This window comes from Halichoerus grypus, chromosome 5 (assembly GCF_964656455.1).
Source record: "Halichoerus grypus chromosome 5, mHalGry1.hap1.1, whole genome shotgun sequence".
NCBI lineage: Eukaryota > Metazoa > Chordata > Mammalia > Carnivora > Phocidae > Halichoerus > Halichoerus grypus.
The window spans coordinates 93646497-93659830 of NC_135716.1; the positions used below are offsets into that span (position 1 = coordinate 93646497).

A 13334-nucleotide genomic window follows, 5' to 3' on the forward strand; every position below is an offset into this window, starting at 1 on the left:
AAATATTTCCTCCCACTTTTGTTGATTGTGTTTCCCTCTTTTTAAGACGGTCTTTCACAGAGCAAAAGTTGTAAATTTTGTTGAGGTCTAATTATTTTTTTCTTCTATGGATCATGCTTTTGGCGTCAAATCTAAGGTCTCAAGGCTTAGGTCCCAAAGATTTTCATTTATTTTTTTTCCTAAAAAGTATTATAATGGTGACTTTTACGATTTATTTGAGTTATTTGTGTAAGGTGTGAGGTGTTTAGGTTGAGGTTCATGTTTCCAATTGTTCCAGCATCTTTATTGAAGACTTTTCTTCCTCCATTGGATTACTTCTACATATTTGTAAAATATCAGTTCCACTGCCTGTTTTTGTATGACTTGTCAAATAAGGATGGTCTTTACATTTTAAATGGTTGAAGAAAACCTCATGACATGTGAAAATCATAAGAAATTTAAATTCGTTGTCCAGAAATAAATTGGAACATCACTCCACTCATTCAAATATATTGTCTGTGGTAGTTTTCACACTAGAACAGTAGAGTAGCTGAGATAGACTACGTGGGCTGCTAAAGCTTACTACTATCTGGCTCTTTATAGAAAAAGTTTGCCAATCTCTGCGATAGATCATTGTGCTGAAAGACATGTTCCTTCATACCAGCCCAGCTGTACTCAATCCAACTTCATGTGTAAGTTAATTATAAATTTCAGATTCCAGATGTTTGGAGTTGCTCATAAATAGTTGAAACAACAATTTCTCATCTCTAAAATGGGAATTAAAGTGAGTTTTGAAGAGGTGAAGTGACATGCTTAAGATTTTCTAGTTAGTAAATGATAGAACTGAATCCAGGACCCAGTTTTTTTTGACTTGTGTGTGGTCCACTTTGCTTTTCATTTTTCACTAAGCATATTTGGATTGTTAACTAAATAAAGAGATATTAAAACATTTTTTATTTCTTAAAAGTAACAGGCTTGAGTCTTAAACTGATAGTTATCTGTGTATTTTGAAATCTTAATTTTTCTCTCCCTTTGTTGCTCATAAAAAGCGTAGAACATATTTGCTCAAAAATTACTTTTCTTGTTTAGTAAATATATGATTTTAGTAATATTTTAATATTTTGTAGAAAAAAAGGAAAGGGGGAGAGTCAATCCCCCTAGCTCTTTTCTCTAGTGTCATTAAGTGACAGGATTGCTCTTTTGTATTCACTTGTGAATCAGCCTTCCTTTCTCACATTTTTTCATCTTTGACCAACTGTCCACTTTCTATCACAGGTAGTATCCCCAAGTCAGACAACTAATTGTAATTTTCTGTGATGTCAGAAAGCTTTTGACAGGAATTTAAAATCCAAATCCCATTTGGTGATAGCAGTGAGGAATTATTTGGGGATTATACAGAGAACTGAAATAAACAGATCATCTCATTTATCAGAGCAACAACTTTAGGAACTGATACTTTCCTTACCTACCCAGAGGGGTGGGGGGGGAAGCCTTTAGGGCATGAAATTTTTGCATAACATAAATGCAGAGTTATCATGTAATGGGCACTCAGTAAAATACTTGTTGAATAAAGTAATGCTCTCTTTATTGGAGATTCTTGTAGGTCCTCCTCCTCCTTCTCAAGTCCATTAATTGTAACCAGATAATTTTAGTTGGTCATCTCAAGGGAGTGTCTCAGAGTTGATAGAGAAGGCAGAAAGGAAGAGTGTAGTCTAATAGTGTATGGGAAGAGTTTGAGTTTTGGAATCAGACAAGGTGAGCGTTTGAATCTTGGTTCTCACCTGCTTGTTTTGTGGCCTACAATAAGTAACATATCTTATTTCAAGCTGTTTTCTTCTCTATAAAATTGACTTATGTATCTACTTCACTGGTTTGTTTGAGAATTAAAATGAGATAGCATGTATGATACCAAGTAGACCCTTGGTGAATAATTTTCTTCCCTCTTTCAGAGATTTTTGTCCTTTTTATGGGCATACTACATTGTATTCTAGGTCAGTAATTTCTGTCTCTAGTTTTGATATCTCAGAGTTACTGCCAATAATTTCAAGGAATGTATTAAATATTATTGTGAAAATGATAATAAAGATGGTGAGCACTTATTGTGTGTTCAGTACTGTGATGAGGCCCTTATGTTTATTGTCTTATTTAACCCTTACTATAGCTCTGTGAGATAGATACTAGAATTAACATTAAGATGAGAAAATGGAAGTTTAAAGAGATTAGTGAGTGTTCCCAGAGACCCTACGCAGTAAGTAGTAGGGCTGGGACATTAAGCTAGGTCTCTCTAACTGTAAAGCACCTACTCCTATAGCACTCTCTACTGCCTCTACAATCCACCTATTTTGGGGTAATAGTAGTTAACATGTATTGAGTATTTGTTATATTCTAGGACTATTTTAAGTACTTTATGTGCTCTGTTTCATTTACTCTCCTCACTGATTTTATGAGGAGGTGCTGTTACTTTCCCCCATTTTACCAATGAGGAACAAGGTACAAAGAAATTAAGTTGCAAAAGGTAATATTCTGGGAGGAAGTACAAGGACAGGGATTCGAATTCAGCCAGCCACTCTTAAACACCATGATATGGAGGGATGAGGGGTAAAGTAAGGTAGTGTTATAAACATACAGTGACCTTTTTAGTCAGGTTTTTATATGGGACGGGAAAGATACCCAATAAGTCTAAAAAATTTATTTTCAGGAAGCAACTTTAGCCCTTTTCTTTATGATTAATAAAATATAAAACATTGTACTTGCTTTGAAAATGTGTATCCACCATGATTTTTAAGAATTGAGGGTATTACATTTCTTTCAGTTCTAAGTTATGATTCAAGTGTGAGAATGGTGATATGAATTTAAGTTTTGTGATAGAAAAAGCTAATTTTTTTGTATTAATGAGAACTTTCAATAGTGACATAAATAAATGATGCTATTTGATAGTTGATAATATTAGCACATATGAGGATTTTATTTTATTTTAGTTTCGGGTGTAGAATTTAGTGATTCATCACTTACATAGAACACCCAGTGCTCATCACAAGTACCCTCCTTAATACCCATCACCCATTTAGCCCATCCCCCACCCATTTCCCTCCCTCAAACCTCAGTTTGTTCTCTGTCATTAAGTCTCTTATGGTTTGCTTCCTTCTCTGTCTTTTTTTTCCCCTTCCCATATGTTCATCTCTTTTGTTTTCCTAAATTCCACACATGAATGAAATCATATGGTATTTGTCTTTCCCTGATTGATTTACTTCACTTAGCATAATACACTCTGGCTCCATCCATAGTTGCAAGTGGCAAAATTTCATTCTTTTTGATGGCTGAGTAATATTCCGTGGTGTGTGTGTGCGTGTGTGTGTATACATATACCACATTTCCTTTATCCATTCATGACTCAATGGACACAGACTCTTATGAGGATTTTATTGATAGTGTCATGCATTAATTTAGTTACAGTTAGAATGACCCTTTTTTTTTTTTAAGACAGCAATTTGTTTCTCAGATAAATGTATCTTCCTCTGTAGACTTACATACTTCTCTTTATGTTTGCTCTCACAGTTTGATATGTGAAAGCTTTCCTTAATCACAGATAATAGAGTGGTTTGGCTTTTTTTCTGTAAAAGAACTGATGTCAATAAATTTTAGCTTTTGTGCTGTAGGGAAATACTCAAAATGTTACTTCCTGAATATGTTCTCTGTTGGAAAGCTAAGTCAACCAGGAATGGAAAGATTGTGAAAACTTTAGACGTTGTTTTTTTTTGTTTTTTTGTGGGTTTTTTTGAGATATAATTGACATATAACATTGTGTAAGGTGTACAGCATGCTGATTTGATACATTTATATTGCAAAGACATTGACTTCTAATTAGTGTTTTTAATTCAAGGCAAGGCAACCTTGATATTCTCATAGTGCAACAGGGCCAACTTACTGTAATAACCTTTAACAACTTTGTATATGTATGCCATTTTCAATTAGTTGTCATCACAGTAATTCAGAGGTAAATTTTGTTTATTCATTGAAATTCATTAGCTGGTATGACACAAGTAGTCTAAAATTTCTCTATAAACAAAGGTGAGCTTTCCATATTCAGCCTTAGTTAAGAATCAAAATTTGAAAAACAGGATTAATGAGATAGATTGACATTTATTTCATATTTTAAACTTTTATCATGTTGAAATATGAGATTACAATCAATTTAAGGTCCTTTTCATTTCCTTGTACGATGTTTTTTTTGATGGGCCCGTGTTCGATGATTTGAGTGGTTCTCATATAAATGAGTTTGGAATAAAACCCACAGAGACTTGGCCATGTTAGAAAAACCATTGGTAAGCTGATAGTAATATAGAAAATGTGTTACAATCAAGGCAACTCCTTGGTGGTGTTAATTTCAGTGGCAGATCTAGGTCACAATTCATCTTCTGCATACCAAATACCTCCTCTGAAGCTTAAAATAACAGATCTATTCAGAGATAGTTTCTTTTCTTTCTTTTTTTTTTTCTCTGTGAAATTGCTAAAACATTTAGCAGAGGGTAATTAGATGACTTTTTAAAAATTGGACTAACCTTTGTATTTAATGGCATTAACATTTAGTTGCTTGGGAGAATTGCCTAAATTACCGATTTTTAATGTGGGAAAAGCATTTAGATTAATTTTATTTGGTAAGAAATATAAATGACTGTTACTATAAGTGTTTTAACAAAATCTCAAAGATTTAAGTGTATACAGAATAAAAGATGGACTGCTTTTTCTGTCTTGCCAATTTAAGCAGTCTGATTACATGTATATTTTGCTATATGATCTCAGTTTAATTATAAGTGATGTTTGCAAATGAAGGGTTTTCTTTTTGTTTAAAAACAGATATTAAACAGAATGAAAGTCATTTGGTATCTATACACTTTGAAGTCTCTGACTTTTAAATATTTTCTTTAGAAGTTTTTCGTAACTTGCAATATTTGGTGATTTGGAATGATTTTGTATGGAGTACTGCAACTATCATATTTGCATATTATACCAAGTAAATTATTTACTGTAAATTTTATTGAATTTGTTCTTCCCAGCTGTAGTCATAGGATCAATTGGAGTATCTGTCTTAACACTGAATTACTTGAATCATGTCAGAAATTCTATTGTTGGGGGGCACCTGTGTGGCTCAGATGGTTAAGTGTCTGCCTTCGGCTCAGGTCATGATCCCAGGGTCCTGGGATCGAGCCCCACATCGGGCTCCCTGCTTAGCGGGGAGTCTGCTTCTCCCTCTCCCTCTGCCTCTCCCCCTGCTCATGCTCTCTCTCTCTCTGTATCTCTCTGTCTCAAATGAATAAATAAAAAATCTTTAAAAAAAAAAAAAGAAATTCTATTGTTGGGTGGACAAATTCTATATAGTAAATACCACATCGAACTTGAAAGGTTGGTCAGGACTATACCTGATATTTAATCCTAAAGATTTCTTTTTTTTTTTTTTTAAAGATTTTATTTATTTATTTGAGAGAGAGAGAATGAGAGACAGCATGAGAGGGAGGAGGGTCAGAGGGAGAAGCAGACTCCCTGCTGAGCAGGGAGCCCGATGCGGGACTCGATCCCGGGACTCCAGGATCATGACCTGAGCCGAAGGCAGTCGCCTAACCAACTGAGCCACCCAGGCGCCCTAATCCTAAAGATTTCTTGCTAGATATATTTTCAAACTGGTAAATGAACGATGCTGTTCTATTTTGGGTTTGTCAGTCCGTGATAATCTCTTAAAAATTAAAAATAAATTTTTAATTATAGATGTAGTATGTGTTTATTGTAGAAAATTAGAAAATACAGATAAGCAAAAAAGAAAACATCTAGATATTTATAATCCTACCAGCCTAGATAACTACCATTAACACTTTGATGTGTATTTCTTCAGGTACTTTTCTGTGTAATATATGTACAAAACATATGTAGATCAGTCAGACTTTTTCCTCTCTATAGGTCCTTTGCTTCTCCCTGGAATATTTTTCCCTAGAAAACATGCCTGGCTTGTCTTATTATTTAGGAATCAGCCTAAATGTTACCTCCCAAAGGGAAGTTTCCTCAGCATCTAGAGTAGCTTACTGATATTTTGTTTTTCTTGCCAAACTAGATTGTAAAGTCCAAGAGAATGGGAATTATGTCTGTCTTAGCACCATATCCCCCTAGTGCCCAGAAATGTCCCTGGCACTTAGTGGGTACTTAATAAATGTTTGTTTAATATTATAAACATGGGATCAGAGTATATACACATTAGATGCCTTGGAAAGAAAGGTAAGACATATATTTCTGACCTTAGATTGCTTACAGTCTAGAGGAGAGGTAGAAAATTAGATATGTGATAACATAGAATGTGGTAAGTTCTGTGATAGGGGAAGGGGAAGTACAGTGCTAAGGAAGCACAGGGTAGGAATAGCTATCCAAACTGGGTAGGGATGACTTGTTAGAGAATGCTTCCTGGAAGTTTGGCAATGTAAGCATTCTATAACCTTGTAATTCATCATTTCTTTTCATTTATAATATAACTTGTAATGGCTGGGTAGTATTTTGTCAGTATGTAAGTACCAGAGTTTAATCAACATCCTGTTACTTAGGATAGACATTTAAGGGGGGGGGGAGTCCCTAAATAACTGTCATGGATATTTTTGTGTATCTTCAGTTATTTTCTTAGGTAATTTTTACTTGGGAGTGGAATTTCTGGGTCTGATAATTACAAATATCTACAAGGCTTTTGGTGTACATATCCATTTTGGTGGGTGCCAAATTGTCCTCCATGGAATTTGTACCAATTTATACTTCCAACAACAGTATGTGAGAATGCCAAAAAAAGAAAAGTCAATCCAATTTGGTAGGCAAAATGGTGTCTTACAGCTTACTTTGCCTTTGTTTGATTTACCTGTATGTATCATAGCAAAATATGACAAGCTTCAGTTTAGATTTTACAGTGGTTACTGAAGAGATATTCCATACAGTATGGCAGATGTGAAATTACGTGGATATTTCCTTTACTTTTTGTTGCAAGTCGTATTAAATTATATGCTTACATATCCATTGTCTACTTTTTAGCATAGTTTTCAACCTTGAATATTACCGTATTTTAAGATCTTTGTCTCATTTTATAAACATGTAAGTTGTCATGGCAAATTCAGAGAAACTGAGAATAGGCCATTTAATTTGAGATCAAATACCGTAGGAAGTTTATATGTTGACACTAGGCCTAGCAACTAACTTCTTTTTAATTATTGTGGCCAGAAACACCAGATGAAAATGGTAAAACCCAGAGAGCTGATGATTTTGTCTTGAAGAAAATAAAGAAGAAAAAGAAAAAGAAACACCGAGAAGATATGCGAGGAAGACGCCTTAAAATGTACAATAAGGAAGTACAAACCGTCTGTGCTGGCCTGACCCGCATCAGTAAGGAAATCCTCACCCAAGGACAAATAAATAGCACTTCAGGAGTTAATAAGGAGTCCTTCAGGTATCTGAAAGATGAACAGCTGTGCCGATTAAATTTGGGCATGCAAGAATATCGGGTACCCCAGGGAGTACAAACACCTTTTATGACTCACCAGGAACATTCTATTCGTAGAAATTTCTTAAAAACAGGTACTAAGTTTAGCAACTTTATTCATGAGGAACACCAGTCCAATGGTGGTGCACTTGTCCTTCATGCTTACATGGATGAACTCTCATTTTTGTCTCCAATGGAGATGGAGAGATTTTCTGAGGAGTTTCTTGCTTTGACATTCAGTGAAAATGAGAAAAATGCTGCTTACTATGCTTTAGCAATAGTGCATGGAGCGGCTGCTTATCTCCCAGACTTCTTGGACTACTTTGCTTTTAATTTCCCCAACACTCCTGTGAAAATGGAGATTCTGGGCAAGAAAGATATCGAAACAACCACCATTTCAAATTTTCACACTCAGGTAAGATAAAATCATTGTTAAATTGTTTAGTAAATACAGTTTCTTGACAGTATTAACCTCATTCTCTTTCATTTGCACATACCAGCACAGTTTTGATAAAAATTCATGGTGGTAAAGGTGATTCAGATCGTTAGTTTATTGCTCTAATTGAAAAATCTTAATTGCTGGTTCTTTGGGATGTAGCTTGTTACTTGCTTGGTCTAAGAAATACTTAAATACTTTATACATGTTATACATCATTACAAGTCTTTATGGAAAACCAGCTTGAAAACGAATCCAGTCTTTCAGAAATCAGGTACTGTTAGTATAGAGGATGTGATTTTGATCTGATAGCATCAAGGTAACTTTAGTTAAGACTACTTATGTCATAATAAACACATGAGGGCATTGGCCTGTTTATTTGCCAGGTTTTTGCTGGCTTTGTTTCTTTCAGTAACTTGTTGGCAGTCTATCCCAGAAACATACCCCATTTACGTGACTTGGAAGTGTCACTAGGAAGACCGCCATAGCCTCTGCTCCTTCTGCCTATGCACTGTTGTAGGTGAAGACCTTTTCTAAAGCCTTGCTTGGGCAGCTAGGCTTAAGTCAGCAGGGAAATCTCTCCTTCCTAACCACTGGTTTTTGACCAGACATTTTTTCAATGAGTTATTTTAGGGCACAGAAAGAAGTTAATAACATGTCCTAGTTATTTTCTTACTTCCTTTTCTCATAAGGATTATAAACGTGAATGGTCAGCTATAAGTTGGTATCATAGATATAAATTCAACACAAGTTTAGTGGAGAGTATTTTACTTTTTAGAGATTTATGATTATATAACCTGTTTTTTCAGGTTATCTAATAATTTGCTGCCATTCTTTTCCTTAAGATTTTTTTTTTTTTTTAGGTAAATAGACTGTTGCATAATAAGACTCTCAGCTGCCTGCATTATAGTGGTTTCAAGCCACTTGGATTTATTTGAAACCTCCTCTAACTTGAATCTTTTTAATGATTCTTGCCATCCTTGCCTCCAGTGAGGGGAGTATCCAGTTTAGATTCATGAGCTTCAGAATTTCTCTAATTGAAGTTCTCTCTGCAGTAGAGAGAACAGGAGCAGCCAATCTGGAGAGGTCGCAAGATGGGGCTGCCCAAGACGTTGGAACACGATGTGCAATAAAGGGCTTCGTCTTGGATTTTGGCCTTGTTACCACAATCAGGTACCGAAGTGCTGACTTTTGTAGTAGATTTTCTTTTTTCTTTTACTTTTTTTTTTCTTTTTTTAAGGAGTTTTGCCCTTTGAAGGTTAAGAATCCTATTTTTATAAATATTGCAGAGAAGGGACAGAAAACAGTTTTCCTGATATAGGCCATAATCCCCGTAAGTCCCCATTTAAGAAAGAACGATATTGCTGAGAGCAGAATTAACATGCTTCATCACTTTTTTAGTTTAGAAAATGCAGCAAATTTTCTCTTCTGATTGATAGACCAACAAGCATATCTGAGAAATAAGCCAGAAATACGGGTGAAAAAAAGTCTTGGTTTTATAGTGGTGGCTTTTTAACTTTCATGTTAGTTAGTCTATAGTAGATCAAGCTTATTTGTCAATAGTACCCAATCTAAATAGTTGATAAAAGAAGGTATCTCTAAATATTCCCTGCTGATTTTTGTCCTCCAATTAATTTTTTAAAATGGAGCTGAAATTTAAATGACTGTACCAACAACTTACCTTGAGATTTACTTTGAGATTTATAAAAAAACCTCTTCTTAAGAACATCTGAGATTATTATTATTAAATTAGATATCTTTATGCCTTCAACCAGATGAGAATATTGAGGACTACTGACTAAGTCTTGTGCTGTGGTAATCCTAGAACTTAATTTTATTTATGAATTTTCAGTCGTTGGAGGAGAGGTATGGGGTGGGTATGGAGGTTGAAGTAGTCCGTGAAACTTTAAATTTGCACCTGTCAATATTTGGCAGATGTTAGTATGGAAGCTAACACAATAGTTGACATTTATTTAGCAGTTCATGGTTTATAGAAATATTTTCACATTCATAACTGAATATTTGAAACAACCTATGGTGTAGGTAAGCAATTTTATCTCTGTTTTCCTTTGAAGGAACTGAAGCCTGGAGATGTTCATTGTTATCCAAGTTCATGTAGCTAGTAAGTAGGAAGTCACGGTGCTAACCTAGGCCACCTGAGCAATATGCCTGTCATTTTACCATGCTTCTTTACTTCAGCCATTGGAAAAGAGACCAGTGCTTTTATTTGTCTAACACTGTCATTAGTGAAATTAAAATAATCTTAGTTTAACACAGTATTGAGAAGGCTATTAATTTTTAACAAATACTTTTAGATTGTTGGGAATTAAGTGAATACCTTAAATATTTTGGACTTCTTTGTTTAATGAAGTCTTTTAAAGTTCTGTTAAGCCTGTAAACAAACTGAAGAAACTTTTGTTACCTTGGACAGTTTTTGGAAGTTATTTATAGTTTAAATATGTAGCCATAATAATTATTCGTGACTATTATTTCAAGGTAGTTTATTTAGCAAACACTTATTTTTCATTTATTTTTTAAAGTTTTATTTATTTATTTGAGAGAGAGAGAATGAGTGAGTGAGCATGCAGCAGGGAGGGGCAGAGGAAGAGGGAAAGAGAGTCTGAAGCCGACTCCATGGAGCCCCATGCAGGGCCTGATACCAGGACACTGAGCGACAACCAAGAGCGGGACACTTAAGCGACTGTGCTACCCGGTGCCCCTCAGCAAACCATGTACTGGACATTCTGTTCCTAAAAGGACTAATTGATGAGCTCAGTCTGGTGGAGGAGATGAATAGACCAGCAATTATAATACAATTTGCTAAGTATTCGAATAGAAGTATGCTGCATAGGGAAAGCCGTGTAATAGAGGGAGCACAGTTTGCGGTGTTACCTAACAGACTTGAGGTGATTAGAAAGGGCAGTTTAAAGCATGTGATGCTTGAGTAGAGTCTTAAAAGAAGATTAGTACTTAGCTTAATAAGGGCATTTTAAGCAAAGGAAAAACAGCCTATGCAAACACACAGAGGCATTAGAGAATGTGGTACTTTCAGGGAGCTGCAGCTAGCCTGACATGGCAAGAGTACATGTTGACTGTTGAGGGGTGGTGGGAATTGAGACGAGAGAAAAAAATCAAGATTGTGAAGAGCTTTATATGATGTGCCAAAAGAAAGTTAGTACTTTTTCCTAAAGGTAATGGGGAAATCATTGGTGAATTTTAGTAGGGGAGTACTATCAAGTTATGTTTGCCAAGATTACATAGGAATGTGAAGGGTGAGATTGAGGACGAAAATGAGATTGGAAGCAAGAAGACTGGTTAGATTACTATGGTAACCAAGTCAGAAATGATCCATGTCACAACTGATACACTAGAGAGGAAGGAATGAAATTTGAGAAATAATTAGAAGATGGGATTAATTGCAGTTTGGTGAGGGAGAAGGATAGAGTCTTAAAATATGGTTTGGACAAATGGGCAGATCGTGGTGCTGGTCACAAAGTTAATACAGGGTTGAAAAAGCTGGTTTCTAGGGGTGGAAGGTGTTGATGAAGAGTTCAGTTAGAAATACTTTGTGTTGGAAGTGCCTGTGAAGACTAAAGGTTAGAAACATCTATTACGTAGTTGAATACGTGGATCTAAGACCGGGAGACATGTAGGCTGGAAATGCAGCAGTTGGATTCATTAGCATATAGGTGATCCAGGCACAGCATTAGAGTGGAAAAGAGATGAAGCTAAGAATGGAATCCTGTGATGCACCCACATGTAAGTATGAGGAACGTGGGAAAGATCAAGAAGAAAGGTAGAAGGAAAATTAGGATATGGATTTTCTAGGTTTTAAGAATGATGGAGTAATTAAGTATCACATTCATAGGCGGGGTCAAGTAAGATAAGGGTGGGAAAATGTGAAGTTGCTCAACTAGGAATTTAATTGGAAACCAGTGCTTAAGATGCAAACCATGGCTAAATACTGTTATTTATGGGGCTTTTTTAGAAGCTTACTACTTTCTCTGTGTATGAACGTGGCATTCAGACCCCTGCCCACATCTTCTGAATCAGAATCTGCATTTTAACAAGATTTGCAGGTGATTCATATACACATTAAGGTTTGGGAAGCACTACTTTAGAACTTATCTGCACTAGTTGAAGGAAGGAAAATGTAGGCTTGTTTTGTGCAGGAATAATTATAGCTTCTGTTATTTTTATATTTTTAAATTATTGTGGTGGCAAAGCTAGGATGCGCATAAAGGTGTTTTTTTTTTTTTCTTTCCGTATTTTGTAAAACTCAAATATCCTAACACCAAAGGCGGTAATAAGTTCATGATAAATATCAATTGAAGCACCAAGCTGATCCTCAAATTTGATTACGTTCATCAGTTGATACAGGATAACTTTGTAAAGTTGCGTTTCTAATCTAAAGAACTACATATGTATTAACACATATATATGTATGGTGTTTTTATAATTTTGTAGGATTATTCAGATCTAATTAAGTTTTAAATAATCATTGGCTAAGTAACAATTTTGACTGAAAAGTTTAAGTGTTTGTGGAATCTTTTAGTTGGTTAATGAAGAAAAAAATTAGCGTCCACTTAGAAATATGTTTCTCCCTAAAATATATATATGTTTTAGGAATAAGTATAATTTATGATTTTTTTGCTTAGGTGCTATATCTTGTAATTATAATAGTCTTCCAGCCATCTTACGGACTAACAGGATTTTAGAGTAGGTGGGGGCCATTTCCAACCCTTCATTTTACAGATGAGGAAGGTCACATTTTGGTTATGACCTTCCCCAAGGTTAAATAGTGGCAGATCTTCAAAGAGGAATTATTTTTTCTTCTGTCACTGAGTGGAATTAAATCTTACAGGTGAGGGTTAGCAAGTTTTAATGTGTATATGAAATGCAGATTTTGATTTTATCGGTCTGGGTTTGGGCTTTATAGTCTGCGTTTCTGATCCGTTTTCAGGTGATGCTGATACTGCTGGTCACGAGCCGGCAAGGCTATATGTAAATTCTATACAGGAATTGCAAGCCAAAGCAACATGAAGAAACACTAAAACACTAAAAGTATAGTGAAATTAAATGAGGAGTTGTTTTAAATATTGCCATTGAGATTATTTTCACCTTAGAGCGACTAGGTAATTGAAGGGTGTGTATGGAGAAGAAGGATGTGTATATGTATGTGCTGGTGAGAGAGGCAATTGATTAAAAAAGCCTATCTACCATAATAAGATTTAGTTTTCTTTATCTGACAGATGTGCATATTTTAAGTTCTGCTTAAAAAAAATTCTGTATACATACAATGTTGAAGTCTTTTACTGAGGATCATAGATCTTTAACTTTATTTAGGTGGTGGTGGAAGTTTCTATAAATATTACTTTTATTACTATAAAATGGTAATGTTTTTTGTTCCAGAGAAAATCA

At 35.1% G+C, this 13334-nt stretch overlaps 1 protein-coding gene across 2 annotated transcripts in view; it reads left to right on the top strand.

Annotated features, from left to right (window-relative positions):
* The window catches only part of RSBN1 (round spermatid basic protein 1), a 46421-nt gene that overhangs the window by 4576 nt on the left and 28511 nt on the right, over positions 1-13334 (top strand). For both annotated transcript variants that reach the window (XM_036088465.2, XM_078072584.1), the window contains exon 2: positions 7219-7892. In XM_036088465.2, coding sequence (XP_035944358.1) covers positions 7219-7892 — 674 coding nt within the window. The remainder of the gene's footprint in view (positions 1-7218; positions 7893-13334) is intronic.